The following is a 27,970-nucleotide window of genomic DNA, read 5'->3' as shown; positions in this document are numbered from 1 at the left end:
ACCCCTTCTCCCTTCTCCCAGTGAAACAAAAGCCTATTCCCTGCCTTGGATTGGATACTGCCAATTGCCTTTCAAAACAAGTGGCAAATCATATTCAAATGTAAGAGGGCGGGAATAGGTTCTACCCAATAGCGTGCGAGACTGAAACAGGAACGTTTTGAGACCCTTATGGCAGAGACATAGGAAACTAGAACATCCAATTATGCGTTGATGAAGGCGGGTATAGAAGTCATTTAGCCAATCAAGGTTTGGAAGGGGTGGGTATTAATGACGCATTTCCCAAAGCTTTCTGTGAATGGTCGAAATTCCACAATTACAACCAAATGAGTGGCATGTGGAGAATTGATTGATCTACAGTCCTCTCAAACGGAACCAATGAAGAGGCGGGGTTTGAACAATAGGAACCAATAGGCTTGAGGAATAGGCGAGAGTGGCATACTAATCCACCAATGACATTAGACCCGCCCCTGCAAGGCGTCTCTGCGAACCCCGCATCCGCTTCAGAACAGAAGCCGGGAGCTAAGATGGCGGCCGCCGACGGAGATGACTCGCTCTACCCTATTGCCGTATTGATCGACGAGCTCCGGAATGAGGACGTCCAGGTAAGCCCCGTTTTTGTGGGAGCGCAGCCGGGACGGAAGGAAAGAAAGTGGGGGGTTGTTGAGGCAGCCGAGGGGTACGAAGCGAAGGCCCCGGCACGGTAGCCAATCAGGGGCTCCCTTTTATATGGAAACCCGGATGAGAGCAATCAGAAACGGAGCCAGATTGGTTGGAAGGATCTTCATTTAAGAAAAGAAAAGAGGAGGGTGTTGGCTAATGAAAGGGTCTGTACAATCCATTGACCTCTCCCTTCGGGATGAGAGCTGCCACGTGATTGGCTGAGCGAGCCTGTATTTCTGATAAGGGGATCAAACCATAGAGGGGGACTGAATGGGCGAGGCTTGGCCTATTTATTCATTGCAGAGCAGCTTCCTGTCCATTCAGAGGAGGGGGTTTAGGCTTTTTCTATGTAAGGCCAGCCCCATTTCATTCAAAATTATACCGTGGGAAATACATTGCTGTCTTATTTTTTTCAATGGAGGTGGTCAAGTTAGGAGATCTGTTTATAAGGGGAGGCTGTCAATAGGGAAGCCATGTTGGATGTAGCCTGGTGATGTCCAGGATGGAGGTGTGTTTCATTTCTTCTGTCCTTTTTTAACATTGCTTTCTCTGGGTGCATTTACTCTGTAGAATTAATGCATTTTTGACCCACTTTAGCTGCCATGGCATAATGCTATGGAATTATGGGAGTTGTAGTTTGGCAGATCCAATCCAATCTTGGAAGCCAAACAGGATCAGGCCTGCAGATGCTCTAGGCTATTCTTTAGAAGTGGGAAATGACAAATGTCCTTTGAACATTCCTTAAATAAAAAAACCCTATGAAATCAATTAGATCTCCATAAATTAAAAAGCGTCTTGAATCATGCACTCACAAAGTGGCCCATAGACTGGAATCCTTTTAGCTACTCCAGTCAAAGGAGATTTGATTAATGAATTACTTTAGGTAAATCCAGTTGATTCAGTGGGTCTGATCATATGTTGTAACAGTAGGATTTAGAACATGGTTAGAACTTTGCTGGGAGACTGACTAAAAACTTATGTAGCCTATAGTTCAGCGAAACTAGAAGAACAATTTCTGAGTGTTCCTTGCCCAGGAAAACCCTACTAAATTCATAGTGTTACCTTAAGTTGACAGGTCTCTTTAAAGCATACACACACATGTTGATAGTGCAGAGGTATTCGAGTTTTTAAGTCTCAAAGCACTAGAACTCTGTAATCTAATAAGTGTGACATGGTGGAAATTAGCAGATGATCTGCTGGGGATGCTTTCTGAAAGGAAATTGACATTCTTTTTTGGAAAAAATAAAGCCATTGAAAATATGTGGCTCAATTTCTAGAATCTCACATAGATGAAATGAGGATAATAAAATTCCTTGTTATCATCAAATAGCCCAGGAAAGATTGAAGCAAGCATTATGTTCCTGATATTCCTCACACAGTGATCATGAGACAGAGTTGCCAGTTCTATCTTAGGAATCCTGAATTTTTAAAAAAATTTTTTTGTAAGGGTAGATTTCTGAGCCACTCACACAGAATTTGTACCTTCAGCAAAAATGGGGGTGAAATCTGAGGATGATCTTGATTTCTAGCAGGGTAAGAGTCGTGACATTGTTGTAGTACAACTTTTGGCAACTATTCCTTGCCAAAAAACCCCTCTTATCAGATTCATGGGGGAATAAGTTGACAGTAAACGTGAAGGCATACAATCAAACAGTCTTAAAGGGCAGGTCTATGTAAAGCATATTGTTTTAGTTTAGAGCTAGGCAACTGACAGGAGCTCTGTTTTTATTCTTTCCCTCTACACCCTTGCAGATTGCATTACACCACCCTGTCAAACACGAAGTAAAATCATATTATTTTGATTAATTTTGGTTGACATTTTTGGGCTGATTTTTGGTCCAGCAGAAAATTGGGCTACATAAGGGCTTGGGGAGCACCAACGGCTACAAAAAGGGCTTTGGGGACATATGCACCCAATGGACTGCACTTTTCTCATCTCTGATGTAGTTAATGTTGGACATTCAAAATAAGATAGAAAGGAAAATGGCCCTGCTTATTGAGGGATCCTGATAGTGCCTGTACAGGTTTTCTTTCTGGTTGCACTTGCTGTTTCAGCCCTATCTACTGGGAAGTGCTGTCTGCTGTAGATGCCATGTGGGCTTTCAGTTGTAAAGATAGATAAATCTACATCTCATGTTTATGGAAGGATTGCCTTTCATTATTTGTTTTTTGTATTCAGATCATTTCTGATTTTTGGGAACTCTTAAGGTGCATCTATCGGGTTTACTTAGCAAGATACTTAGCTTTCTCTGAGGCTAAGGGAAGATTACTTGCTCAAGGTCACCCAGAGGGTTTCCATGTCCAAATGGGGATTTGAACCCTGCTTTCCAAAGCCATTGTCCATTGTTCAAACATCTGTGCTGGCCTTGTCTTTTGCATCTGACATGATAAACATAACCACTAGCTTGGTCAATCCTCGTCGATGCAGACATACTATTGCTTTCTCATTGGCCTGAATTTCTCTTTCTGCTGTAATGAACTTAGAGTACTAGTATTAGATGTTTATATTCCTAACTAAATTTTTATCTCTACCAGAAGCAGCACAATCCAGAGCTGTGCGTCACTGATCCTTCCCAGTCAAAACCTGTCAAATTGACAATATATTGAGGATAGGGAGGGACTGAGACCAGTTTAGCAGGTCAACTGAGTATCATAACATGGGGATTTTGTGTGCCTGATTTGGGTTGGGACCCAGTTATGTAGTGGTTACAAAGGCAAACAGGGATCTATTCCTTCCAGCCTTCTATAGTAGAAATTTGAAGTTGTTGAAATCTTCACTTTAAACATTTGGATGGAAGGCCTGAATGGCTCATAATTGGTCATTTGTTCTTTTCCTTTGGCAACTAAAAATTCTCTCAAGACAGGAAGGTTTGTCAGTTGATAACTATTCCTTTTTGCCCTCTCAGTTTGTGAAAGATGAATCACTGCACAAAATAAGGCAGAATGGAAAATGGTCGTGCTTATTGAGGAATCCTGATAGTTGTAATCTAAAAATATCACTTTTCTAAACTCTAATTCTGTTTGGGCTTAGTGTTTCAGAAGTAAGGAAAGCTTGCTTTGTTTTCTCCTCTCTTTGTGTTTGACTCCTGTGTGTTGCTTGGCACTTGCTATGGGAAGTTTGCCCACACTTACCATGACAACCAGTCCTAGTGAGAATCTTTCAAAGACTTTTAATACTTTTACTTTGTAGCTTTTCTGTTTCCCATTCTTTGATCATCTAGGCTGTTTTATAGAGGATGTAAAACCAGGCAAGTTAAAAAAAAACCTATTCTATCACCTGACCTCAGAAGATGAAACTTTTAAAAAAGAAGCCATTGTTTTCTCCCTAATCAATTTATGTTAATTTATAGATGTTAACCCAGTATATCAGTTTCAACAACAGTTCTTCCACCATTGGTATTTCTACACTCTTCTGCCTTTGCACGTATAACAGTCTTGCAGCAGTGATCATATATTGAAAATAAACAATTATGATTTTTTTTGTGAGTGATAGTCCGCAATCGCCCCCCAAAAAGTTCTGGTTTCATTTTTATATTAATTATCATAATTCTTTCAACCAGAACCTGTATCCAGTTATTTTTGACATGTTTGGAATGACATGTTCCTTCACATTGCTCATATACATTTAAAATACTTTTTACGTTTTAGACAATAAATCATATTATTATTGTTATTTGTATTTATACCCAGTTTTATCTCCCCAAAAGGGACTTAAAACGGCTAATGTTCTCTTTAAGATTATATCATAAAAGTACATTTCAAGCCTTTGGACAACATATTTTAGTGGCTTTTCAATCCATGGTGTATTCTTGAACATATGGATTAATTTATCTGTGTGGTCCTTGTCTTGCATGTAAATTATCTCTATCTGCTCTGGTTTTCATTGGGGGGGGGGGGGTGAAGCTGAGTGGGAAAATAGATTAGCATGGTAATAGCTAAGTGAACTGGGGACTCAGTATCAAGATGTTGTGCAGGGTTAGCTAATTTCTTCTAGTGGTTTGAGATTTTGAATCTGTTCCTTGAATGTCTCTCTTTTGACTACAGCTTCGTCTGAACAGCATCAAGAAGCTCTCCACCATTGCGTTGGCCCTGGGCGTTGAGAGGACGCGCAGTGAGCTTTTGCCTTTTCTCACAGGTAATGAAAATACCAGGCTTTCTATTGGTGTCCACTTTTAAGCAATCAGAGCTGATTCTGAAAGCCAAAACTCTTGTGTGCTTCAATTTCCGCCTTGGACAATGCCCCAGTTTCTGTTCCAAGGCCTCTTTAGAAGTTTCTTTTTGTAGGTTGCAATATGCATGCTGTGTGGCATTTCACAATTCTTCAGGCAGAGTACTATGTTGTTCTTTCTTTTATGCTTATTGGTACAGCCCTGACCAAAGGAAAAGTGTAAGGCTTTAATCAAGGCTGGCAGCTTGTGGCTGAAGGTTTTTTTAAATGCTGACGTTTCAACCTGATAAAACAATAATGCCCTCTCTATCTCTAAATATGTTTTCTAAATACCTTCAGCTACTATGTAAGAACAAATTATCACCCTGTTTTAATTATCTGGGTTTGTGCTGTATTGTGATAGTTTTAAGCTTATTTGTCTTTGCTTGCTTCAACTGTTTTATTTCATTTGATTTTTTCGTCTCCTACAGATACTATTTACGATGAAGATGAGGTGCTACTGGCCCTGGCGGAGCAGCTGGGAACTTTCACGGCTCTGGTTGGGGGCCCTGAATATGTCCACTGTCTATTGGTAAGTTGCTGGGGTGGGGGTGGGGGCATTTTCAGCAGGGGGGGAAAGGAATGGAATTAAAAAGTGTAAAAATTTGAAAGTGCTTCTATGCCTCCACTGGCTTCCAATTAGTTTCTGAGCTAAGTATATGCTATTGGTTTTGACCTTTAAAGCCCTACATGGTTTAGGTCCAGGTTACCTAAAGTATCGCTTTCTCCCATACAATCCGCCCCGAACACTGAGGTTCTCTGGGGACGGTTACTCCAGCCTGCCAGAACCCGACTGGCAGCCGTCACGCAGAGAACCTTTTCATCGGCTGCCCCACAACTGTGGAACGACCTGCCAGAAGAGCTCCAGCAGCTAAACGAGCTGTCGGAATTTAAAAACCATTCAAATACCTATTATTATTATTATTATTATTATTATTATTATTATTGCTGATAATTGATAATTTTGGGGGTAAGGTAGTGTTAAACCCTCACAAATGACAAACCCTTTCTTAAGTAAATCATTTTCTAGGGTCAGCTTGGTTTTTTTAAAGCAAGACTTTAAAAAAGAAAATTTCAGAATCTGGGAATATTTTATTGCATCTCCCAGAATCTCCTAACCAGTACAACCAGCAGTTCTGGAAACTATAATTTATATATATATATATATACACACACACACACACACACACACACACATACATACATACACCCATCCAAGCTCTATTAGACGTCAGGTAAAAATGTATGGTAAAATGGCCTGCATTTTATTTGCATGAAGGACTATAGGGTGTGTTTCTAATGTGTGGCTAGGGAATTGGAATTCTTGCTCAGGTAACCCATATTCTGTCTCCTGCACGTTTTGCCTCCACTTATCTTACTAGAAATGGAAAGTTTTGTTAATCTCATATGCTTCAAAAGTGTAACGACCATTTTTAAAAGTGATTGAAAATCTCTTTTTTTTTACTGGTTGCTTTGAATTGATTGTTTATCCACCAATCAAAATGCCAAGTTATTTTCATGATTTCTTTTCCTTTAAAAAACCAATGGTATATTTTGGTTTTATTGCTATTTCTTATGGATATTGAAAAATGATAACCTGTAGAAAGGCATCCTGTCTATAATGTGTCCTCTGATCTTATTGCAGCCCCCACTTGAGAGCCTGGCAACAGTTGAAGAGACAGTGGTGCGAGACAAGGCAGTGGAGTCCCTGCGAGCCATCTCCCATGAGCACTCTCCCTCTGACCTTGAGGCCCATTTTGTGCCCCTGGTAAAGCGCCTGGCAGGGGGTGACTGGTTCACCTCACGCACCTCTGCATGTGGCCTCTTCAGCGTCTGTTATCCGCGAGTCTCCAGTTCGGTGAAAGCTGAACTCCGGCAGTAAGTGTGCAAAATGGTTGGGGTTTGTTTGCTGAGTTGTGGATAATACAGAGTAAGAAAGAGTGATTGTGTGGTCCCATACATCCTAACTATTGCTGCTCTTTCCTCTTCTGCAGGTATTTCAGGAACCTATGTTCAGATGATACTCCAATGGTGAGGCGGGCAGCAGCCTCCAAGCTGGGCGAATTTGCCAAAGTCTTGGAGTTGGAATATGTCAAGAGTGAGATCATCCCCATGTTCTCTAACTTGGCCTCTGATGAGCAGGTTGGTATGCTGGCAAGTCCAGTTCTGGAAGAGAATGGGAATGAGTTGTGGCAGAGAAATGTGTAGTTCTCTAAAAAAAACAAACTTTAACACATTTCATATCTCTCATATAGGATTCTGTGCGTTTATTGGCTGTGGAAGCCTGTGTTAATATTGCTCAGCTCTTGCCCCAAGAGGACCTGGAGTCCTTGGTCATGCCAACATTACGGCAAGCAGCAGAGGACAAATCTTGGCGGGTTCGTTACATGGTGGCTGATAAGTTCACAGAGGTTAGTATGATTCCCGTCTGCAAACATTGTGGTCAGTGCTCTTTAGTCTTTTTACCCAGTTTGGGTCCCCAGATGTTATTAAAGGACATCACTTTTAATTATCTGCCATATGAACTGCGGATGATGAGAACTGCGACCGAACAGCACTTGTGGTATCAAACATCATATCCACGAGCCTTGTATCTACATCGAAACCCCACTCCATCATCAAAACAGAACAAACTACAGCCTTCCTCGTGCCACAACTCCCATAATTTCTAGTTATGCTGGAGTTGTATTCCAGCATCTGGAGGGTCTTACAAAATGACATGGAGGGCTAGATTTGGCCCATGGACCTTGTGTTTGACACATGTGTTGTGGATTGTTCTTGTTGTTTGTTATTACTGTCCTGCTTTTTCCCAGTTAGGGACTCAGTGAGACTTACAGCAGTTATAAAATAAGCATGATTAAAACTTCAAACCATATGAAATTTGAAAAGCAGTTAAACCATCACAAAATTAACATGTTTAAAACATAAACCTTTAAAAAACAAATTAAAGTCCAGCACATTATTCAAAGCCTGTTTCTCATAACCAGCACATTCTCTGGTGCATGAATTACAATTACTTCTATCAGAGTACAGGGCAGCACTATTGGGAGCTTCTCTGCGGTGAAGTTTGGTGCTGTTTCCTCCTTACAGCTCCAGAAAGCTGTTGGACCAGAAATCACTAAGACTGATTTGGTGCCGGCCTTCCAGAACCTCATGAAAGACTGTGAAGCTGAAGTGAGGGCTGCTGCCTCCCACAAAGTTAAAGGTCAGTTGTACTTACTTGACCATAGTATTTTTGTAATAATGTGTGGAAGACCTTGAACAGCAATGTAATCCATATAGGGGAAGTAGAACAAAGTAGGTATAGTGATGGCCCTTGAAAGTGACAGGAGTCAGAAAGGATAACTGCTGCTATAGAGAGCCCACCTCTGCTCTCCAGGATTTAAAATGCTTCCAGCTGGGAGCAGATTTAGTACAAATCACTTACCTGTTTGTCCAAGTTTAATGCAACATTGAATGTAATGCGCACTTCAATTTTCAAAACCCTGAAATCAAAAAAAGGTTTCTGCTAAATGTAATGCTCAGCAGCAAAATAATATATAATAATAAAACTTTGTTTATATACCGCCCTATCTCCCTGAAAGCACTTAAAGTGCACTCTTCGTAATTTGACTATTACAGTTGCTGCCTGCTTAGAATTTCTTTTTTAAAAACAAAGCTTCCAGTAGTGGAAAAGAAAACCTTGGTGTGCATCTATGCTGTGGAATGAATCCATTTTAACTGCCCTGGCTCAATGCTAGGGAGTCATGGGAGTTGTAGTTTGAGCCTTCTCTTCCAAAGAGTGTTGGTGCCCTACTATACTACAAATCCCATGATCTCATAACATTGAGCAATGGCATTAAATTTGAGATGGTATCCCTCTAATAGGAGCTTCGGTGTTTCTGAAGCAGCTTTGGCTCAGCATGTGACGTGAATCTAATGTGTGCAGTAATTTTGCAAGGTAATTTAGCCAAAAAAAGGTGAGCATTAGATTCAAGAAAACAGGTTTTTATTTTTAGTAAGTGCAGTATGTAGAATGATCATTTTTGAAGTGTGAGATCCATTCAAGCTCTATTCACTTCATTTGAAAATTTGGGCTTTTTTTCAAACTTATTTTATTGTCATCCTTATTTCTTTTATTAGTGCCGTCAATGTACGTTGCACTTTGTGAGGAACATATCCAAATATAGTGGGTCCTGCCAGAGGTGTACAATTTAAAATGTGTGCATACACACAAACTGGGAAAAAATAATTACACTACAAAATTATACACTGGATTGTAAAACGAATTACCTAAGTAAAATACAAACTACTTTAGCAGTGAGATCTAAAAATACTATTCAGAGCATTGCTACCAGAAATTCAATAGAAGATATTTTTCTCCTATCGTGTGTTTTGGGATGAATAACCTGTGACCTTACTGAGGCTGTTGACATTAATTCCTATTAACTCTTGATGATTAGCCATGCTTTTGGATCTGATAATACATTGGATAGCTACATCATAGCACCAATCTCCACACATGAATGTGGAAAGAAAATTGCACATTAAATTAACTCAGTAGTAGAGCTGTGAAGCTTTTAATGAGCTCTTTCCTAAGAGACAACTGTCCTTTGTCCAGTCTCAGTTTAAGGAGGATGGGCTTTTAGAAAGGAAGTCAGGAATAGGTCTTGTGCTGAGGTGAGTTAGCATAAAAATATATGACACCAGGGAAGAGAAATGTAATATTTCTATGAGTCTTCTTTGTTATCCAGGTAAACAACAGCCTCATCCTTGTATCTTATTGCTGTGGTAACCATTTATATCCATTTCTTAGAATTCTGTGAGAACCTTTCTCCTGATTGTCGTGAAAATGTCATCATGACCCAGATCTTGCCCTGCATCAAGGTATGTGTCAGGGCATCTTCCATTGAGCTAGTTTTAAAAAAATCATTGGTTTGCTCTTCAGTTAGTCAGGCCAGGAACAGACTTTCAATAAGGATTGCGGGGGTGAAGAAAGAAAGGAAGCAGGACTCTATAAAGAAAGAACAGCAAGCACTTGTATATTATGCATGGCCAGAGCAAGGGGGAGGCGATTTCTTACTTTTGATTTTGATCAAAGCCTTGGTAGTTCATTCATATTGCATGCATTCATATTGGCTATTTCCTTGCTGGCACGGATCTGGGAAAAGATAGCATGTATAAGAGAAGAGAGTGCCTAATTGTAGCTATTTGTGGTGTGGCACTAGAACATTGTTTATACATTTTCATAATCATCAGAATAAAGGTTGTCACTTAAGCAGAGGACCAGAACAGAAACTGCTGCCTAAATGTTTCTGTCCAGCATGTGTTGTCGAAAAACACTCCCCTTTTCCTTCTAGGAACTAGTATCAGATGCAAATCAACATGTCAAATCTGCTTTGGCCTCTGTGATCATGGGGCTCTCTCCCATTTTGGGCAAGGACAACACAATTGAACACCTCCTGCCTCTCTTCCTGGCTCAGCTCAAAGATGAGGTGAGTGCCCCCTCTGCCCTATGCTTCCCATTCTTTCTGGAGTATTCAAAACGTCTATTTCTACTTTCCAGGGCTAATACAAGGGAGCATTTGCCTGCTCTCCTGTTTTATGTGTTTTATTTCATGTCTGATTAGCTTCCTTACATGAAGCACTTTGTGTGATGCTAATGAAACAGTTGCATAGAATTAACTGAAGCATAGAAATGGCTATGGAAAGATAAAGGAAATGTAATCTAAATTTGAAATATTCAAAAAGGGACTTGTAGCATCTTAGAGCATATGCTTTCATAGGCTTACTGTATATAGATACAGGTAAAGGTTTCCCCTGACGTTATGTCCAATCATGTCTGACTCTGGGGGTTGGTGCTCATCTCCATTTCTAAGCCGAAGAGCCGGCGTTGTCCGTAGACACTTCCAAGGTCATGTGGCTGGCATGACTGCATGGAGCGCCGTTATCTTCCCTCTGGAGCGGTACCAATTGATCTACTCACATTGGCATGTTTTCAAACTGCTAGGTTGGCAGAAGCTAGAGCAACAGCGGGCGCTCACTCCGCTCCCGGGATTTGAACCTGGGACCTTTTGGTCTGCAAGTTCAGCAGCTCAGTGCTTTAACACACTTCGCCCCCGGGGCTCCTACTCATATACAAATTGATGGCAGATTTTGAGACCAAAATTGCAGATTTTAATATGACCCATGCCATTTCCCCACTCGAGCATTCAAAAGGTCTAAGAAGCAGCACCAAGGTGGAGAGAGTGCTTCTTTTAGGTTCTCCTGGGATGTTACTGCCTTTTGCCACTCTACTCAAAGGAAGGGATGGTTGTTGTTGTTTTTAAAAAGATGGTACAGTGCTTAAATCAGTCTGAATAAGTTGACCCTGAACTAGATGGACCAAGTATATATTAGGTAGTAGAAACCTTGGTTTTTTAGGAGTTTAAAGGGCAGGCCTGGGCAAACTTTGGCCCTCCAGGTGTTTTTGGACTTCCAACTCCCACAAAGCTGGTAGGAATTGTGAAAGGCCAAGACACCTCTAGGGTCAAAGTCTGTCCATGTCTGTTAGAGAGTTACTGTCTCCTAATTCTGAATGAAAGATCTGTATCTTTCTAGAATGCATCTTGCACATTAACAGGTTGCAAATCAATTCACGTCAGGTGGAAGAAAGCGCAGTGGTTCCCTATTAGCCTTCCAACGAAAGAAGCTCAAGAAGAGGGAGCGGGTGTTAGAAACTGCCTCTGGGGGTACGGGTAAGCTCTCCCCTGTGTGATATCATCTGTTTCCCTTTCTGCAGTGTCCTGAAGTCCGGCTCAACATCATCTCCAACCTGGACTGTGTGAATGAGGTGATTGGTATCCGGCAGTTGTCCCAGTCCCTGCTCCCGGCCATTGTGGAATTGGCAGAGGACGCCAAGTGGCGTGTGCGATTGGCCATCATTGAGTACATGCCTTTGTTGGCTGGGCAACTGGTAAGTGCTACACGACCTCTTTAGAAATGAATGAAAAGTACTTGTGTGTCTGGGAGAAAATAATGATCTGAAGATTCTTACATCAGCTGAACTGTTTGTTCCAACTCATGGAGTCTTAAAATTATTGCCAGTGAAACTGGAAGTACAGAATTCCCTCACTACTTCACGGTTTGCTTTTCACATCCTCGCTGTTTCACGATTTTTAAATAAACACCAAAATAATAGTCTAAATCGTAAAATAATATAAATCCTCATTCTACTTCCTTCCTAAGAAGAAGCCTAAGGAAGGAAGGAGAAACCAAAGGGAGAGAAAAGGAGGCTGAAGCAGCTTTGTTTTCGCCTCACAAGGCATATGCGTGCTTGAGAGACGAGGAGACGACAGAGACGCTACTTGCCAGTGAGATTGTAAACAACACAAATATAGCATCCCTACTTTGCGGATTTTCACTTTTTGCGGGTGGTCCTGGAACGTAACCCCCGCGATAAGTGAGGGAATACTGTATTGATAATTCAACCAAGGCCTGTTCCTTTTCCATGTTCTTTATGTTTGGCCTACCAATTGAGAGTGGGGTTTTTCTTGTCCTTTTTTAAATGATTTTAAAACTTTGTTTTGAAACATTAAATTGTGTGCCCAGGCTTTTAATCAATAAATGGTGAAAATGACACGGACTGAACTATGGACAAAGCATGAGGAAGAACGGATCTGATTTTATGTTTGAAATGTATATTTTTAATTCATAATGTATTTTAATAGTTTTAACTGTTTATGTGCTGTTTTTATATTGGTTTGTATGGGCATCTAATTGTTGCCACTGTTGTAAGCCACCCTGAGTCCCTTCGGGTGAGAAGGGTGGGATATAAATGTGAGAAATAAATAATATAATTGTCTTATCACGTCATGTATTCCCAAATCTATACTCACCTCCACCCTTCCTTTCATTCACATAGTGTTATAAAAATACAGCCCTGTCAATTCTATTACTTCTGATTCTAATTTCAACAATTTCATATAATTATTATATGTTTTCTAATTGTTCATCTACAATCTTTCGTGGATGTTTAGTGGTTTAATTTCCCCATTGCTTTTGCACATGAAGCTTAAAAATGGCCTACCAATTGTTTTAGGAGCCCCGGTGGCGAAGTGCGTTAAACCACTGAGCTGGAGACCAAAAGGTCCCAGGTTCAAACCCCGGGAGCGGCGTGAGCGGCCGCTGTTAGCTCCAGCTCCTGCCAACCTAGCAGTTCGAAAACATGCCAATATGAGTAGATCAATAGGTACCCCTCCGGCGGGAAGGTAACGGCGCTCCATGCAGTCATGCCGGCCACATGACCTTGGAGGTGTCTACGGACACATGACCTTGAAGGTCTCTTCGGCTTAGAAATGGAGATGAGCACCAACCCCCAGAGTCAGACATGACTGGACTTAACGTCAGAGGAAACCCTTACCTTTTTTACCAATTCTTTTAACATCATCACATCTCCTAAAATTATGGCTTTGATTCTAAATGTCCTGTAATTTAACAAGCTTGCAAGTTAATTTGGACTTACTGCAAATTTCCCATTTGCAGGGTGTGGAATTCTTTGATGAGAAGCTGAACTCCCTTTGTATGGCATGGCTTGTGGATCATGGTAAGACCATTCTCCCTTGTTTTTCCCCTCCTTCTTTAGCAATTCTGCCCTATGCCATGGACAGCTAAAATATAAAAAAATACTTTTCCCATCAAGAGGGTTGTATCATACTTGGTCAGTCAGCAAGTCATCATCTTAGATATGCTATCACTAAAGTTTCAGCTGATTTATTAGCTGTCTCCATACCTGATTGGATAGTATCCTGCTTCAGATTTCCAAGGTATAATTAACCTCCCTTTGGATTCCTGTGGCGTTTTCAACACAGCTGTATAAAATCCACATTGAACTGGATTATATGGCAGTGTGGATTCATATAATCCAGTTCAAAGCAGATATTGTGGATTATCTGCCTTGATATTCTGTTTTTTATGGCTGTGAGGAAGGGCTCTGGGATAATTGTAGTGTGTTGTTTTGACGCTGCCTTTGTAAACGATTGGGAGATTTTAATTCAGAAATGTGCTGTGAAATAATAAGTGATGTGAGGTTGAATTGCGACGCACTGTCATCATAAGCACTGGCTTTATTGTTCATCTCCAGCACAGATTCAAAGTTTACCTTCCAGGTTTTAAACAAATTACATTGACATATATAGATCCTGAAATCATATTCAGGGGGTTTTATCTGGATGCTTATACAGGACAAGTTTTTTTTCCAGAAGTGGGACCCTTTTTTGTGGCATTCCCTTTTAGAGAAATTCACCCCACTCTTGTTTTCCAATTTTGTGTAGGAGACAAACTTTTTTATTTTATTTTTCCAGTTCCCTTAGTTTACACAGCCAAACCAAAAAAAAATCTTGGTGTCTTGTTTTTTAGGCCTGTTCATAGAGCTATTTGGGGCACTGATTCGGAAAGTTACATCAACTCTCTTAGATATATTTATCATGGGCAAGCAGATGGTGACTGGTAGATGCCATGTGTTCTGTATCTCAAAAATTAGAGCTGATAGGGAAAACTCTTGCCATTTTTGGAATCAGCAGGACAAATATACCCAGAAACAGGGCTAATATTTGCAGCACCACAATGTTTGATAGCTAGTGTTATAAGTCTGCAGTCTGTGTGTCTATTTGTTCATTTGTATTGTTTCCTATACCTGTGTTATCTACCAGATAACTTTGTCGTTGGGTAGCAAATGAATAAGGTTAATGATAAAATGAATTATGGTGATGGTGATGATGATGACAAATTGTGTAGGACTTGAAGGCTTCATTTTATGAGTTTAGTGCACTTCCTGTCAGTAAGGAGTTGGAGAGTGCATGTTGAAGTAGTTCTTTAGATTTTTGTCCACATCTCTAAAATTGCAAGTGCTCTAGAATTGAAAAAGTAATCCACAGTATTGAAAGTGTACTTTGAAACTAATGAGCTCCATTGTGTTCTTTTTCCCACTTACAGCAGGGTAGTGACTAATGCAGCTTTTAGTAGAGAAATTAAGATGTTGGTTTGCATTTTGCCATTTAATTGGGGGGGGGGGGGGGGGGAGAGAGAAACCTTTTTCAGCCACAGAAGCAATTAAATTCAAGTTTAATGCCAGTACAATGATGTAAAAGTAATTTAGTTTGTTTCCATGGCTATTTCAGCATTGGCTCAATCAATATTCAATGAATATTCATAATTTTAGTATTTTATATAATGTATAGGATTTTAAAATACAACTAAAACCTTAAATATTTGCAAATAAGGGGTATGACTTAATATTACCCCTCATTTTAAGCCTTTCCTTTCTTATTTTATGCTTTCCTTCTGCAGTCACTCACTATAATAATTATTTAAGAATGGAAGTATGCTATTTATCGAGTAAGATTTGCCACTGTTGACCAGTTGGGTTTTTAATTCATGAGTGTGTTGCTTTATAAAATTGAAGAAATATATTTTCTGGCACTCTCAAACTACCCTAGACCTTGTTTCACATTCCAATTGGCAGAGTTGCAAACCACTGTTAAGTGCTTTGTTAAGTAATTTGTAAATTTTCTGTGGTATCATATCTGTCTGGACTTGAAATATAGTTTTCAAGATATCTATTGAACTGCCATCTTCTTCCTAAATTATTATTGTGAAGGGTTACAGGTGAATTGTATAAAGTAGAGGATACAATCCAAGGCAGACCACACATAACTTGTGCTCGATTCGGTTTTCCACACTGTGTCAGTTTAATCATGCACAATTTCTGCAATTGAGAAAAGAAGGCTTTTAGTGATAATTGTAGCCAATGGTGACGTAGTTGATAGAAGTTCACGCTATGTGTGAAACTTGTGTATTGCATAGCTCATTTTCTCCTATATAAAGTATTTCGTTGTACCCTCACTAATGCAGGTATTACATAAAATGGAGAGTGTTCTTTGTGTATGGGATAGATTTCCTTCCATATTTCAGGTAGATTTCTCCTTGCACATATAGCAGGATTGCACAGTATTTTTCTTTGATACTCTCAGAACCCATCTGCTAGATCATTTTACTTTGGATATAAAGCAACTTCTGTTTTGATAAACATCAAGAACAAGCCCTTCTTTGTTCTTGCAAAAATGCTGGAACATCCCCTTGAGATATTCCCTGTGAAACAAAGAATGGCTTCAACTACTCCCTGTCTTAACCCACATCCTTCGCTAATGCGGCTCTTCTCCTGCTCCCTAGTCTATGCCATCCGAGAGGCAGCTACTAGCAACCTCAAGAAGCTTGTGGAGAAGTTTGGCAAAGACTGGGCCCATGCCACAATCATCCCAAAGGTCCTGGCTATGTCCAATGACCCCAACTACTTACACCGTATGACTACGCTCTTCTGTATCAACGTAAGTTGGGTCAGGGTTTGGAATAGAAGAAACATCTGGAATAAATGATGGCCAAGAGGAGCAGGGGGTGTTCTTGATTATTTATACAATAATTGCCAGTTTCCACTTAGAAAAGACAACCTCTTGCTGCTGGAATAAATTTTAAAAACTGGGCACATAGGTATATTTTCAGTTTAAACTCAAAACATTAATAGAATCACATTTCCTAAGTCTAGAAAATTATAAAATGCATTTCCAATTTTCTGCAGATATAATTTGTCATCCATTATCTAATAAGTAAGACTACTCTATATACTCAGGTATAAGTCGAGGAATTTTAGCAAAGAAACCAATCCAAAAAACCTGGTTTGACTTCTCCATGGATCTGTGTGAGTGCTGGACTTTTATCAAAAAAGGAACCATCCCCTTCTCTGAATAGTGGTAAAAGGCAAGAGCTTTGTCCCAGGAGAACCTTTAAAAAGCATTGACCTCTTCTGCTCTGTCCTCATCTACATCTGGTCTTTTTGAATTCTTGAGCAGGGAAAGAGCAAAAGCTGCTAGGGGTGGCTGGCCCCTTGAGGTGTCCTGTCTGTTTTCCCCTCTCCATGGAATGACTCTCGACTTATCCACAAGTCAAATTGAATTTTAATTTTGTTCCCCAAACTTGCCCTCAAACTATACATGGGATTGACTTCACAAGTCATCCAGTGGGTCTGACATTCAAAATTACCATAACTCAACAACATTTTTAATTGCACTTTTTGTAGACTTGTGAAGTTTGAATACATTTTTTTCCTTAAAATGCATATTCTATGCATTGGAAAGAATTTTGTGTCAAGGGACCGATTTAGGACTAGAAATCAAAGATGGTGATGAAGAGATGGAATAGGAACCATTAAAAAATAATGTACAGCCTCCTCTAGTGTTTTTTCTGCATTCCTCGCCTGATAGTAATGTGTTATTCAGAATGTAATGTTAATCCTTCCCTGACCCATAGCCAAAGCTTCCTGGATAGGATCATAAGCGATGTTATGCAGGTGTAACTCCTGGATGCATTGGCAGATGTGTCTTTTAAAATAGTATCCAGTACTTCATTACAACAACAGATCTCTGTTTACCATAGCAGACCAGTCAATTTTCACGGACAAGTTCAGGGCTGCACCTTAATGTTCTGCCACTTCTAAGCAGGATCAAGGCTATAATCTTACTTTTTAAACTTGAGTGCACACCACTCTATTTATATATGGTCTGTTGTACAATGGAATAAGCTATTCAGGAGACATTAAGATAGCCATCCTTCAAGGTGTTCCAATTGAAGTTGGTTGTTTGTTTTTGGGGACTAGATGTCCTGTTTTAAAGGCATTAGAATCTATTATCTAGCCCACTAGTTCCCTTTCTGAATTGTTTTTCCAAGATTAGCTTTGGGAAGATGAATTCTGTTTTTAATCTAATCTATTGAGCACAAGATAGCAAGAGAGCCAGAAGCAAGCTTAAAGATCAAGGTACTATTTGGATCTAGATATGCACAGAATCCGTGATCCATGTCCTTTATTCCTTCCCTTAGGTACTGTCAGAGGTGTGTGGGCAGGAGATCACCACAAAGCACATGCTTCCTACCGTCTTGCGGATGGCGGGCGACGCAGTAGCAAACGTCCGCTTCAATGTGGCCAAATCGCTGCAGAAAATTGGACCAATCCTGGACAACAGGTACAGGGGGTTACTGAGGAGAATTCCTTTATGTAGGTCCTGAATTTCTCCTGTTAAAAGGGTTTATTTGGGAGGTGAAAATGGAGGCAAAGAAGTCAAAATGCTCACAAGACCTTGGGTACTGGTCTTTCTTCCCTTGGCTCATCCTATTGATCATCCCACACAATTCTTAAACCCACAGCACCCTTCAGAATGAAGTGAAGCCAGTGTTGGAAAAACTAACACAGGATGCAGATGTGGATGTCAAATACTTTGCCCAGGAGGCACTGACTGGTGAGTTGGGAACAGTTTCTCCTTTCTTCTATGCTGGTAACATTGACCTCTTTCATGACAAACATGTGTCAGTTCCAGATCCTACTTCTAACCAGGAAAAGACTGCAGATTATGAGAGTAAATGCTTTCCAGTCAAGGTCTAATTGCTGTTTCTAAAATACCTGTATGTCTACTCTTTCTCTCATTGGGGATGCAGATTAGTGTCTTCTTGCTTTAATAGCTTCAGTTTATGGATTTAGTGTCACAGGGGAGTGCTGGCTTATTAATGGTGCTAGACCCAAGGGCATTTATATAAAAGACAACCTGTGCAGGATACTCAAGTTTCAGAAATACTTGTATTCAAAGAACACGTGTTTGGGAATGTTTTTTCTTTGTCCCTTTGGATCAGACCAAAGTCTATAGACCAGCATGCTCAAGAAAGCCCATAAACAGAACATATGTTCTGCTTTGGCTGTTTAATGATACAGCTCTGATTTGTACTAGAATTGATAGATTCATGACTTTCACCGTTTTATTTCACGTATTTAATATTTAATGTGTATCCCTTCTTTCTCTTAACATGGGACCCATGACTAGTAACTACCGATAGCCTTAACCTCTATGAATTTGTTTAATCCTCTCTTAAACCATGTGGCTATCAACACGTACCTAGGTAGAAAACTCAGTACTTTTAACTCCGTCATGAAGAGAGATGTGCAATCCATTCAACATTCGATGCTGCTAATTTTTAATATTGTATAAAGGGAGAGAACTTTTCACACTCTGCTTTCTCCTTGCAATTTGTTCTTGTAGTCATTCCCTTTTGTATTCACCTAAAAAGACTTCAATGTTATTAAGTCTTCTTGGTAGCGCTTAGCATAGCACAGGACATGGATATCACTCAATTACTTAGGACTCTGTGACATTTTTCCTATTGATGTGAACCATCTTTGTTGAAGAGGTGCATGGTTGCAATGACATGAAGGTGTTGTGGCTGATTGACCTCTTCTGGATCATTCCCATTTGTGAGCCATCATTTCATACTGAAGACATTAACAACCTAATAACAAAGTGTGCCCCCCATCTATTTTGTGGTTTTAATGTTTATATTTCTTCTAATGTATATGTTTATTTCTCTTTGTTTGTTTGATAAGGCATCGAATTGTTGCCTATTGTAAGGCTGTTCTGAGTGCCCTTCGGGGTTTGCCTTTGTACTCAAAGCTTCCTTGTCTTCTATTTAGCCAGAAGAACAGGCACTCATAGCCCATGAGGTCTCATCCTCCACTGCTCATTCTTGCAGTGGAGGAACCAGTTAATCGGTGGCAAAAACTGATGATGCAAAAATACCTTACAAGTAGTTATTATATTTATAACCAATTTACTTTCTGTTTTGTTCATACAGTGTTGGCGTTGGCTTGAACGTTAGGACCTGGCTCTGTTGTCTCTTCAGCTTGGACGCCATTGGACCCATCCCTTCTCCCTTTCCCTGCATGTGTATGACACCCACAACCCCCCCCCCCCCCCCCGATCCACATGGTGGAGACAGTGCTATTGGCCAGTAGCCGGTCTCCCTCTCCTACTCTTAGCTCTGTGTTTTCAGACCTTCTTGGGCAGCTGTGAGACTCTCTTCCTTTCCCATTTTAGACAAGTTTCATTTTTGTTCCATCGGCAGGAGGCAGCAAACAGCAGTCCCCCTTCTGTGTCCTGTTGCAAGCTAGCAAAAGAGACAGAACAGCCCCATCGAGCCTCACTTGGCATGAATCTGAGCTTTGCAAGAGACAAAACCTGCCGTTTAGGCCAACCTGTAACTGTATTGGCCAGGGTTTGCATGAGAATGTCCCTAAAGCTGTATGTAGCTGCGAATGCAGTATCAATCTGGCCTTTTTCGTGCTAGTATTAGCTTATCTGGCAGCCCGATGGGTTCTTTAGTTCTCCCGTCATAATTAGTTAGAAATGCCTAATTTTTTCAGTGTCGAAAACCAGTTTGATCAGAATGAAGATTAGAAACGAGCTGGAAGGCAGAAAAGGTACCTTGAATTTCCAAAATTCTGGGAGTGAAATAAATCAGAGCTTTCCCACCTGTAGTCCCAAAACACTGCAGTAGAGAGGGCTTATCAGACCTTCTTTTTCAATCTACCTGATCAAATTGGGAAATAGCATCCCTTGCATGTCTAATTTTGTGAGCTTCTCTTTGCTGGGAGGAGGTAAGCATTAGAAATGGCACCTGTGATTAAAAGAGTTCATCTAATGTGATTTGCAGACAGAGGTTTGGAAGCTGACAAGTATTGTGTTGCTTCAGGCCTTAGCATTTACTACCTCTGGACTAAGGTGAGTCAGGGACTTACCAATATGTTTTCTAACTATCCAGGCTTGGTCTTTCCTAAATATGAAGCCTTGGGGATGCTTTATGAGAAGGGATGCACAATTAATAGACATGCAAGGGAGTGACGATTAGATAGCTTTCTCTGGTGAATCTTGTAAGGTCTGCCAACTGTGTTTCTCAGTTTTTATCATGTGAAATTGAAAAAATTAAAAAGACAACTTTTTCCTTCCCTGTCCTCAGACATTCCCCAATTATCACTTGACCCCTTCCACTTCCCAGATTCTTGCTGCTGCCTCTGGTTCTTGCACTGGACAAGTGAAACAAGTGTGTGTTCTAACCACGCACCCCTTAACAGCGACACACACAACCTCCCTCTGTTAGTGGCATGTTACTTTAAAATTGTTGAAATTTTTTTGGTGTATACTTGTTCATTTTTTCCTCTAATTAATAAAATGCTCGAACGTTATCTGACATCTTATTTTTCGGGGCAGTGAAATGGAGCTGTGTCTTTTCAGTAAAACTAAAGTATATCTACATTGTGAAATTAATGTAATTTGAAATCCCTTTAACTGCCATGGCTCAATCCTGTGGAATCCTGGGATTTGTGGCAAAAGACCTTGGAAAACTAGAGAACCACTGCTCTAGAGGTTATTGAGTTCAAGACTTCTTTTAGATGGTGGAAATTGTAGTCCCCCAGTCCTTTGAAAGCTATGTGTTTCCCAGTCCTAATAAGCAAAGTGGGTTGCTGTTAGACAGTTAGAAAGCTATAGTGTCTCGTGTATAGTTCTTGTTCATTTGGGTAGGGCTTGTCGAGGAGATCTACCCAAATGGAGTATCATTTTAGACTGAACCTGGTTTTTTGTCTATAAGGAAACAATACAGCAATCCCCCCTTTAATCAACCATTTTTATGTTTGAAGCAAATTAAGTCCCTCTTGTATTTCAAGAGGCTATACAAATGCAAGCACTTCCTCTTTTCAGTGTCATCTCCAGACAACTGAAATCATTTTTTAATGCACAATCTGTTGCAGAGCTTTACCCTGCAGCAGTTTTGAAGGGTTTAATTTCTAGGAATTGTACCTCTTGTGCTGGAGGGATGGCTCTGGGTGGGGAAGGGAGTATGTGGGTGAAAAATGTCCTTCAAACCCTTTTATGGCCGCCACCGCCCCCCCAGAAAAAAATAACCTAGCAATGTGTTCTTGGCCAATGTTCTTTGTGTCACCCAGGAGAGAGGAGGACTGCTCTGGATACGGATCAGCTCTTTCAACCTGCAGAGATGCTTTGATGGCAGCTAGCATTCCCTGGCCTCTCGGCATTAAAGCTTCATTTATTCAACTCGTTTTTTGTATTCTTGTCATGCTTTTGGCAAGGACCTTGGAAAATGGGGGGGAAAGCGTACGCGTTTTGTTAATGCCATTGTTAGCGATAATCAAGGAACCCAGCTCTTGTGCCATTCAGCTTAATTTATCTTCATCTGGAGGCAAAAATTAACATTGCCGTAATTAAAGTCCTGAGGCAAACAGCTAGGCCAGTTCAAGGAACTGTGGGTACACAGCGGACGACTTGGGTCAAGGAAGAAAAGTGATGAGAGATGACATACAGATGTCCCATTGCCCTCAGCTGAGTTCTGAGGCTCACTATTGTATATTTGTGGTGGCTCTAGATATATATACCCAAGGGTTGAAAGTTGTAATTTGTGGTCCTGGGCATATGCAGAGTGCCTTTTACATGATCCTGAATTCTGACAGTAATGAGTAGGCAGAGCTACCAACACAAACAGGAGGGGTGGAAATCCTGGTTTTCCAGATGATGTTGAGCTGCAAGTCTTATCAGTAGTTGCCAATGGTAAGGAATGCTGGGAGTTGCAGCCACACATCCAGGTGGTGGCATGATTCCTACTCCTCGCCTATGAGACTCATGTCAATCCCTTTTTCCAGAAACACAATTGAGTAAATCCCATGACTAAAGCTCCAAATATACAATGCAATCCTCATATCTGTGGGAACACATTATTCTACTTGCACAGGAAACGGCTTAATAGCGAAATAGAATCAGAGGACCTAGAAAGCTCCAAGACATATATATATTCTCTAGGAAATTACTATGTGAATGTGACTATGGTAGTAGCTTCTGACAAAAGCATACCATCCAATTGCCTGGAGGATCTAGAGAAAGCATATTTTGTTGGATGAAGCTAAGTGAAACCATGGGCACAGGGGTCATACTCTATGGAGGAATCACACCGAAGATCTATGGCACCTTGGCAGCGTATGCTTTATTTACAAAATACACAAGCAGAGTATGAATGGAGGCAAACAGGTATTTCTACAGTTTCCTGCTTGGAGAGAGTATCTCCCCTTGGATCGCCCACACACACACACACACACACACTTCAAGTTATTTCACCTCGCATTGTGCACATTCTCTGTTTCTCTGCCCATCTCAACTGCACAGATGTCTCACATGAAGTCTCTTTCTCTGAGCTCAGAATTACCCATCATGGAGCATCAACAGCAGAATGAGGAAAAGGCAGTCCCAAGAACTATGGGGTTCTGAGGGCTATTTTCCAGCCCATGAAGGCCTCCAAATCATTAACAAAATAACAAAACACTTTTGCCCTATAATGTCATTCTAGTGGTGTTTCCACCACATTTGGGTGGAATTCAACATCACAAGTCAAACACATTTTTCTGAAAGATGTTATAAGGAAAACAGTTGCCCATAAATGCTCCCAAATGTCCACCTGGGTTGCAATTTCATCACAGACACACAGAACAAATTTAGGAAAAACTGACTAGAGGACAAATGAATTCACTTTCAGGAGAGGTACAGCTCTCCCAGGACTAAGGGCCAATTTCTTCTTCGTGGTGCTTCTGTGGAAATCGCACTGATGGGTTTTCCTGTGCCTGCACAGCAATTGTCGGAACCTTCTAGAACTTAGAATAAAACAAAATGGCGGGAGCCCCGCCCACTCTCCCCAGTATGATATATAAGGCCCTGTGGGCAGGGCTAGTCAGTTCCTTTTTTCCGCCGCAGAGGCAGCAACTTTAGGAACCTCTCTAGAGCTTTCTAGCATCGTGTTTAATCCTTTTGACTCGGACTGGCTGCGAACCTCCCATCCTTCTTTGACTAACGGACTGGACTTGGTAAATCCCCTTGGTTAACGGACTGGACTTGGTTCTTTAATCCCGGCCTTGCCACTTACATTAGGTGACCGGAGTGATCATGGCCTCCTTTTTCAAGAAATGTTCGAACTGTGGGAGCAATCTCCCTGAGGCAGATGGACATTCTAAATGCCTCTTATGCCTGGGCGAGGGGCATATCACTCAATCCTGCCATATGTGCCAGGGGTTTACACCTCAGGCACGTAAAAATCGGGAATCCAGATTGAAAGCTTTGCTCTATGAGCAGGCCCTGGCGCCTAACCTCGCTGGGCCTTCCCCCCCTCAGGCTAGGCCTCATCCATCGGCCTCAAACAACGCTAGATCGCCAAGCCCCGCGAGTCATCCACCATCTGAGGTGGTCCAGACTGGGCCTCTGAGTGTGGAGGAACCAGGGACTGCCCTAGACTCCCACCAATCCACCCGTCCGCGCGATGCCCGAAAGAAGACAAAGAAAGTAAAGCATTTGAAAGCACCGCGCCGTCGGCCCACCTGGCAACAACCCGACCTTACCATAAGACGCTCCCCGGTGCGGAGCGATCCTCCTCCGCTCACCCCAATTGAGCTGCAGGGCTCACAGGCGCTCAGCCCAACTGGGCTTACCCCTGCTCAGCCGGCCCCACTGTTGCCGAGCGAACAGCAGGAGGCGCGGGGTCGGGGACGGAGCCCGGCGGCACGCAGCTCATCATCGAGCTCCCTCACTTCCTCTCCCTCGCCTAAAAGATCCAGGAGGGGCCAGAGAGGCCGCCCATCCCGGCGTCGGCGTTCCTCTTCATTGAGCTCGGGGCGCTCCATTGCTGATTCCAACGCCAGGAGCCGCTCTAGAGACTCCCGATTCCCTCCTTATCCATATGGATTCCCTCCCTACCCGTTTATGCCACCCGGATTCGAGGGCTTTCACTTTTGGAATCCATATGGGCTCTATGGGCTCTATTCAGCCCCACCGGGTTCGAAGCGTAGTTACGCGTCTCAAGACTGCACCCTGCTGGCAAGCCGGGGCAATGCAGCTGCGGAAAGTCTCCCTTTAAAACAAACCTCAGGCTCAGCGCCGGAGATGGGAGAAAGGGAGATGCGCGCCCAATCTCCACCCCCTTCAGCGCCACAGGTGGGGGGCGTTACTGGGACCCTCTCAGGAGACTGAGGCTGATCGCCCTGAAGACACTGAGGGCCAACCTTCCATGTCAGCTCTACTTGCGGACCCACATGATGACCTTGACCCCCCCCCCCCCCCCTCAGCGGAGGATATCAAAACCTTCTCATCTTTATTGATTCGCCTCTCTAAGGCGCTTAACTTGCCAGCTCAAAAACCTGCAAAGGTGGTCAGTGACCCCGTTTATCCTTCTTCCAAACAACAAGGGCCCCTTACCACAGCGCTGCCATCCCTTCCCTACTTAATAGAGATAATTAAGAATGAGGGAGTATCTCCAGCGGCTCTTCCTGCTACCCCCAGGAGAGCGGAATACCTCTATAAAATTGATTTTTCCGGAGCTCAATGGTTAGCCAAGCAGCCTAAACTGAATTCTCGTGTTGTGGATGTTACCCAACCCAAGCAAATTCAGCGTTCCCAACCAGCGCCCACGGATAAAGAGGGCAAAAAACTGGAGAGCATGGGGAAGAAGTTCTATTCTGCGTCATGCCTTTTCGCTAGGATGGCTCATTATGGCGCTTACACGGGAGCATACCAGACATACCTCTGGGAGAAGATGGCCCCGTATATAGATCTTCTCCCAACACAAGCCATGGCAAGGGCTTTCCAGCAGGAAGCATGCCTGCTCTCAGAGCTACAGAAGGACCTAGCTAAAAATATAGCGGACGCTTCGGGAAAGCTCCTGGCAGGAGCGATCTCATTACGGCGTCATGCTTGGCTGCGGGCAGCCAACCTCTCCCCCTCTGCTAAATCAGTTATAGAGGATCTTCCCTTGGATGAAGCTGGCATCTTCAATCCGGAGACTGACGCCCAAATCAAGGACACTCATGAAGTGACCCAAGCCACCAATAAGTATGCAACACAACAAACCTACCAGTACCAACGGCGACAGTGGAATCCATACTATCGGTCCAGGAGATCGAACTCACCATCTTATAAGGGAAAACAACGATCCTTTTTTTGTCCTTTCGGGCCTAGGCACTCCTCCTTTCCATACAAAGGTCAGCAGCGGAATGGGGGGAAGCAGAATGAGAAGCAAAGGCGCCGGTTTTAACCCTACGGCGTTGGCCCCCTTCCCGAGGTTCACTCCAAGTTTGCAACCCCTGGACTCCTGTTTGAGTTCGTTGAGTCCACTTGCTCCCTCTACCAGTGGGAGAGGGTACTTAAATTCCTCGTTTATGGCCCCTCAGAAAGGACACTTGGCCTTTTTTGAAAGACTTGCCCCACACCTTAAAGTGTGGCAGAGGATAACATCGGACTCTTGGGTCCTGAGAGTTATTCAAACGGGTTACGCCATTGAGTTTATATCTCGTCCCCGAACGGGAACTCCCCGCACTACTACCCCTTCCGCTTGCCTCTTAGAGGAAGTCTCGACCCTTCTACAGAAGGGTGCGATCTCTAAAACATCTCCGTGCAAAGCCCATTCCTGTTTCTTCTCGAGATATTTCCTTATTAGGAAAAGGTCGGGTGGGCTGCGTCCAATACTAGACTTACGTGGCCTTAACAGGCACATCAGGGCCCGTAAATTTCGTATGGTGACATTGGCTACCATATTGCCGCTGTTGCGTAGGGGAGTCTGGTTTGCGACCATTGACTTACGTGACGCTTATTTCCATATCTCTATACAGCGCTCCTATCGTAGGTACCTCAGTTTTTTAGTAGGACACTCCATCTATTCCTTCAATGTGCTGCCGTTTGGCCTAGCCACGGCGCCAAGGGTGTTCACCAAATGCATGGCTACTGTGGCCGCATACTTAAGGCAAAGAGGAATAGTTATCTTCCCTTACATTGATGATTGGCTGGTCGTTAGTGAATCAGAGACAGGCCTGAAGGATGATGTGTCCTCTACGCTCCTTCTTTTGCAGGACCTCGGCCTCGTAGTCAATGAGGAAAAGTCTCATTTAACCCCTTCGCAAAACATCGAGTTCATTGGGGCTGTCCTGGACTCTCGGTCGGAAAGGGCCTACCTTCCGGAGTCCCGCTTCCGTACTATCCGGGCCTCTATCCTGCAACTCCGTTCCCGACGACAAGCTTCAGCATGGCATATCCAATCCATCCTAGGTCATATGGCCTCCACCACGGCGGTGGTAAAACTAGCAAAACTCAGGATGAGACCTCTTCAGAGGTGGTTCCTGGACTCGTTCAATCCGTCCTGCGACAGCCAATGGATGATGTTGAAGCCTCCAGGTCCTGTCCTGCATTCACTACGATGGTGGACAAGCAGACGCAACCTGCGGGCAGGTCTTCCTTTCAGCCCCCCGATACCAACTTACGAGGTTACAACGGACGCGTCTCAAGACGGATGGGGTGCTCATCTCAACGATTTAGTGATCAACGGTCGCTGGACAGGCCAGTTACGCGACGCCCATATCAACGTCCTCGAACTTCTGGCAGTGGAAAAAGCCCTCCACGCCTTCGAAAGGATCCTGCAAGGGACCACCGTACGGATCGTGACGGACAATACAACGGTAAAAAGCTACCTCAACCGGCAGGGGGGTACCCATTCGAGGCGTCTGCTACACCTCTCCCTACGCCTTTGGAACTGGTGCGTCAAGAAGCGAGTGACACCGCAAGCAATACATTTACCAGAGAAAGACAACGTGTTGGCAGACGCACTCAGCCGCTCGAAGTCGGCATGTCACGAATGGCAGCTGAAACACACGGAGTTCCGCCTTCTGGCGTGTCACTGGGGCTGGCCGATAATCGACTTGTTTGCATCCCCGGAGAACGCCCAATGCACCGTGTTCTGCGCACGTCTTCACCCGGGCACGGTTCCAGGGTGTTTAGGGGATGCGTTCCGGTTCCAATGGACTGGAGGACTACTGTATGCTTTCCCTCCTCTACCAATGATAGGAAAGACCATCTCGAAAATCCTGTCGGACAACACAGACTGCATAGCAATAACACCGTGGTGGCCGCGCCAGCCGTGGTTTGCACCACTGTGGAAGGCAGCGAAGGGTGAATACATCAGACTGGGGAAGTCCCCGGACCTTCTCTCACTCCACAGGGGGCAGGTCCGCCACCCAGACATAGCAACGCTGAATCTGACCGGCTGGAGGATCAGACCATGCTCAATCTCTCAGGCCCAGTGAGGGCTATTCTCGAGGCAGCACAGAAAGCATCAACTAAACGCTCATATGAATACAAGTGGAAGAAGTTCCAAGTCTTTGCGCAATCCAAAGGTGTGGACCCA

The 27,970-nt window shown here is 42.8% G+C and overlaps 1 protein-coding gene across 1 annotated transcript; it reads left to right on the top strand.

Annotated features, from left to right (window-relative positions):
* Positions 1 to 445: 445 nt before the first annotated feature.
* Positions 446 to 20,936, top strand: ppp2r1a (protein phosphatase 2 scaffold subunit Aalpha). Its single transcript, XM_003225087.4, has 15 exons — positions 446 to 602; positions 4,705 to 4,795; positions 5,299 to 5,399; positions 6,513 to 6,745; positions 6,862 to 7,009; positions 7,123 to 7,278; positions 7,958 to 8,072; positions 9,663 to 9,733; positions 10,207 to 10,341; positions 11,628 to 11,801; positions 13,370 to 13,430; positions 16,055 to 16,209; positions 17,753 to 17,895; positions 18,077 to 18,168; positions 19,550 to 20,936. The coding sequence occupies exons 1-15, from the start codon at positions 450 to 452 to the stop codon at positions 19,564 to 19,566; spliced, it is 1,845 nt and encodes a 614-aa protein (XP_003225135.4). The 5' UTR covers positions 446 to 449; the 3' UTR covers positions 19,567 to 20,936.
* Positions 20,937 to 27,970: the final 7,034 nt, after the last annotated feature.

Source organism: Anolis carolinensis, unplaced genomic scaffold, assembly GCF_035594765.1.
Source record: "Anolis carolinensis isolate JA03-04 unplaced genomic scaffold, rAnoCar3.1.pri scaffold_10, whole genome shotgun sequence".
NCBI classification, from domain to species: Eukaryota; Metazoa; Chordata; class Lepidosauria; order Squamata; family Dactyloidae; genus Anolis; species Anolis carolinensis.
Note: the sequence above shows the minus strand (reverse complement) of the source record. Positions and strands in the feature narration are given on the sequence as shown.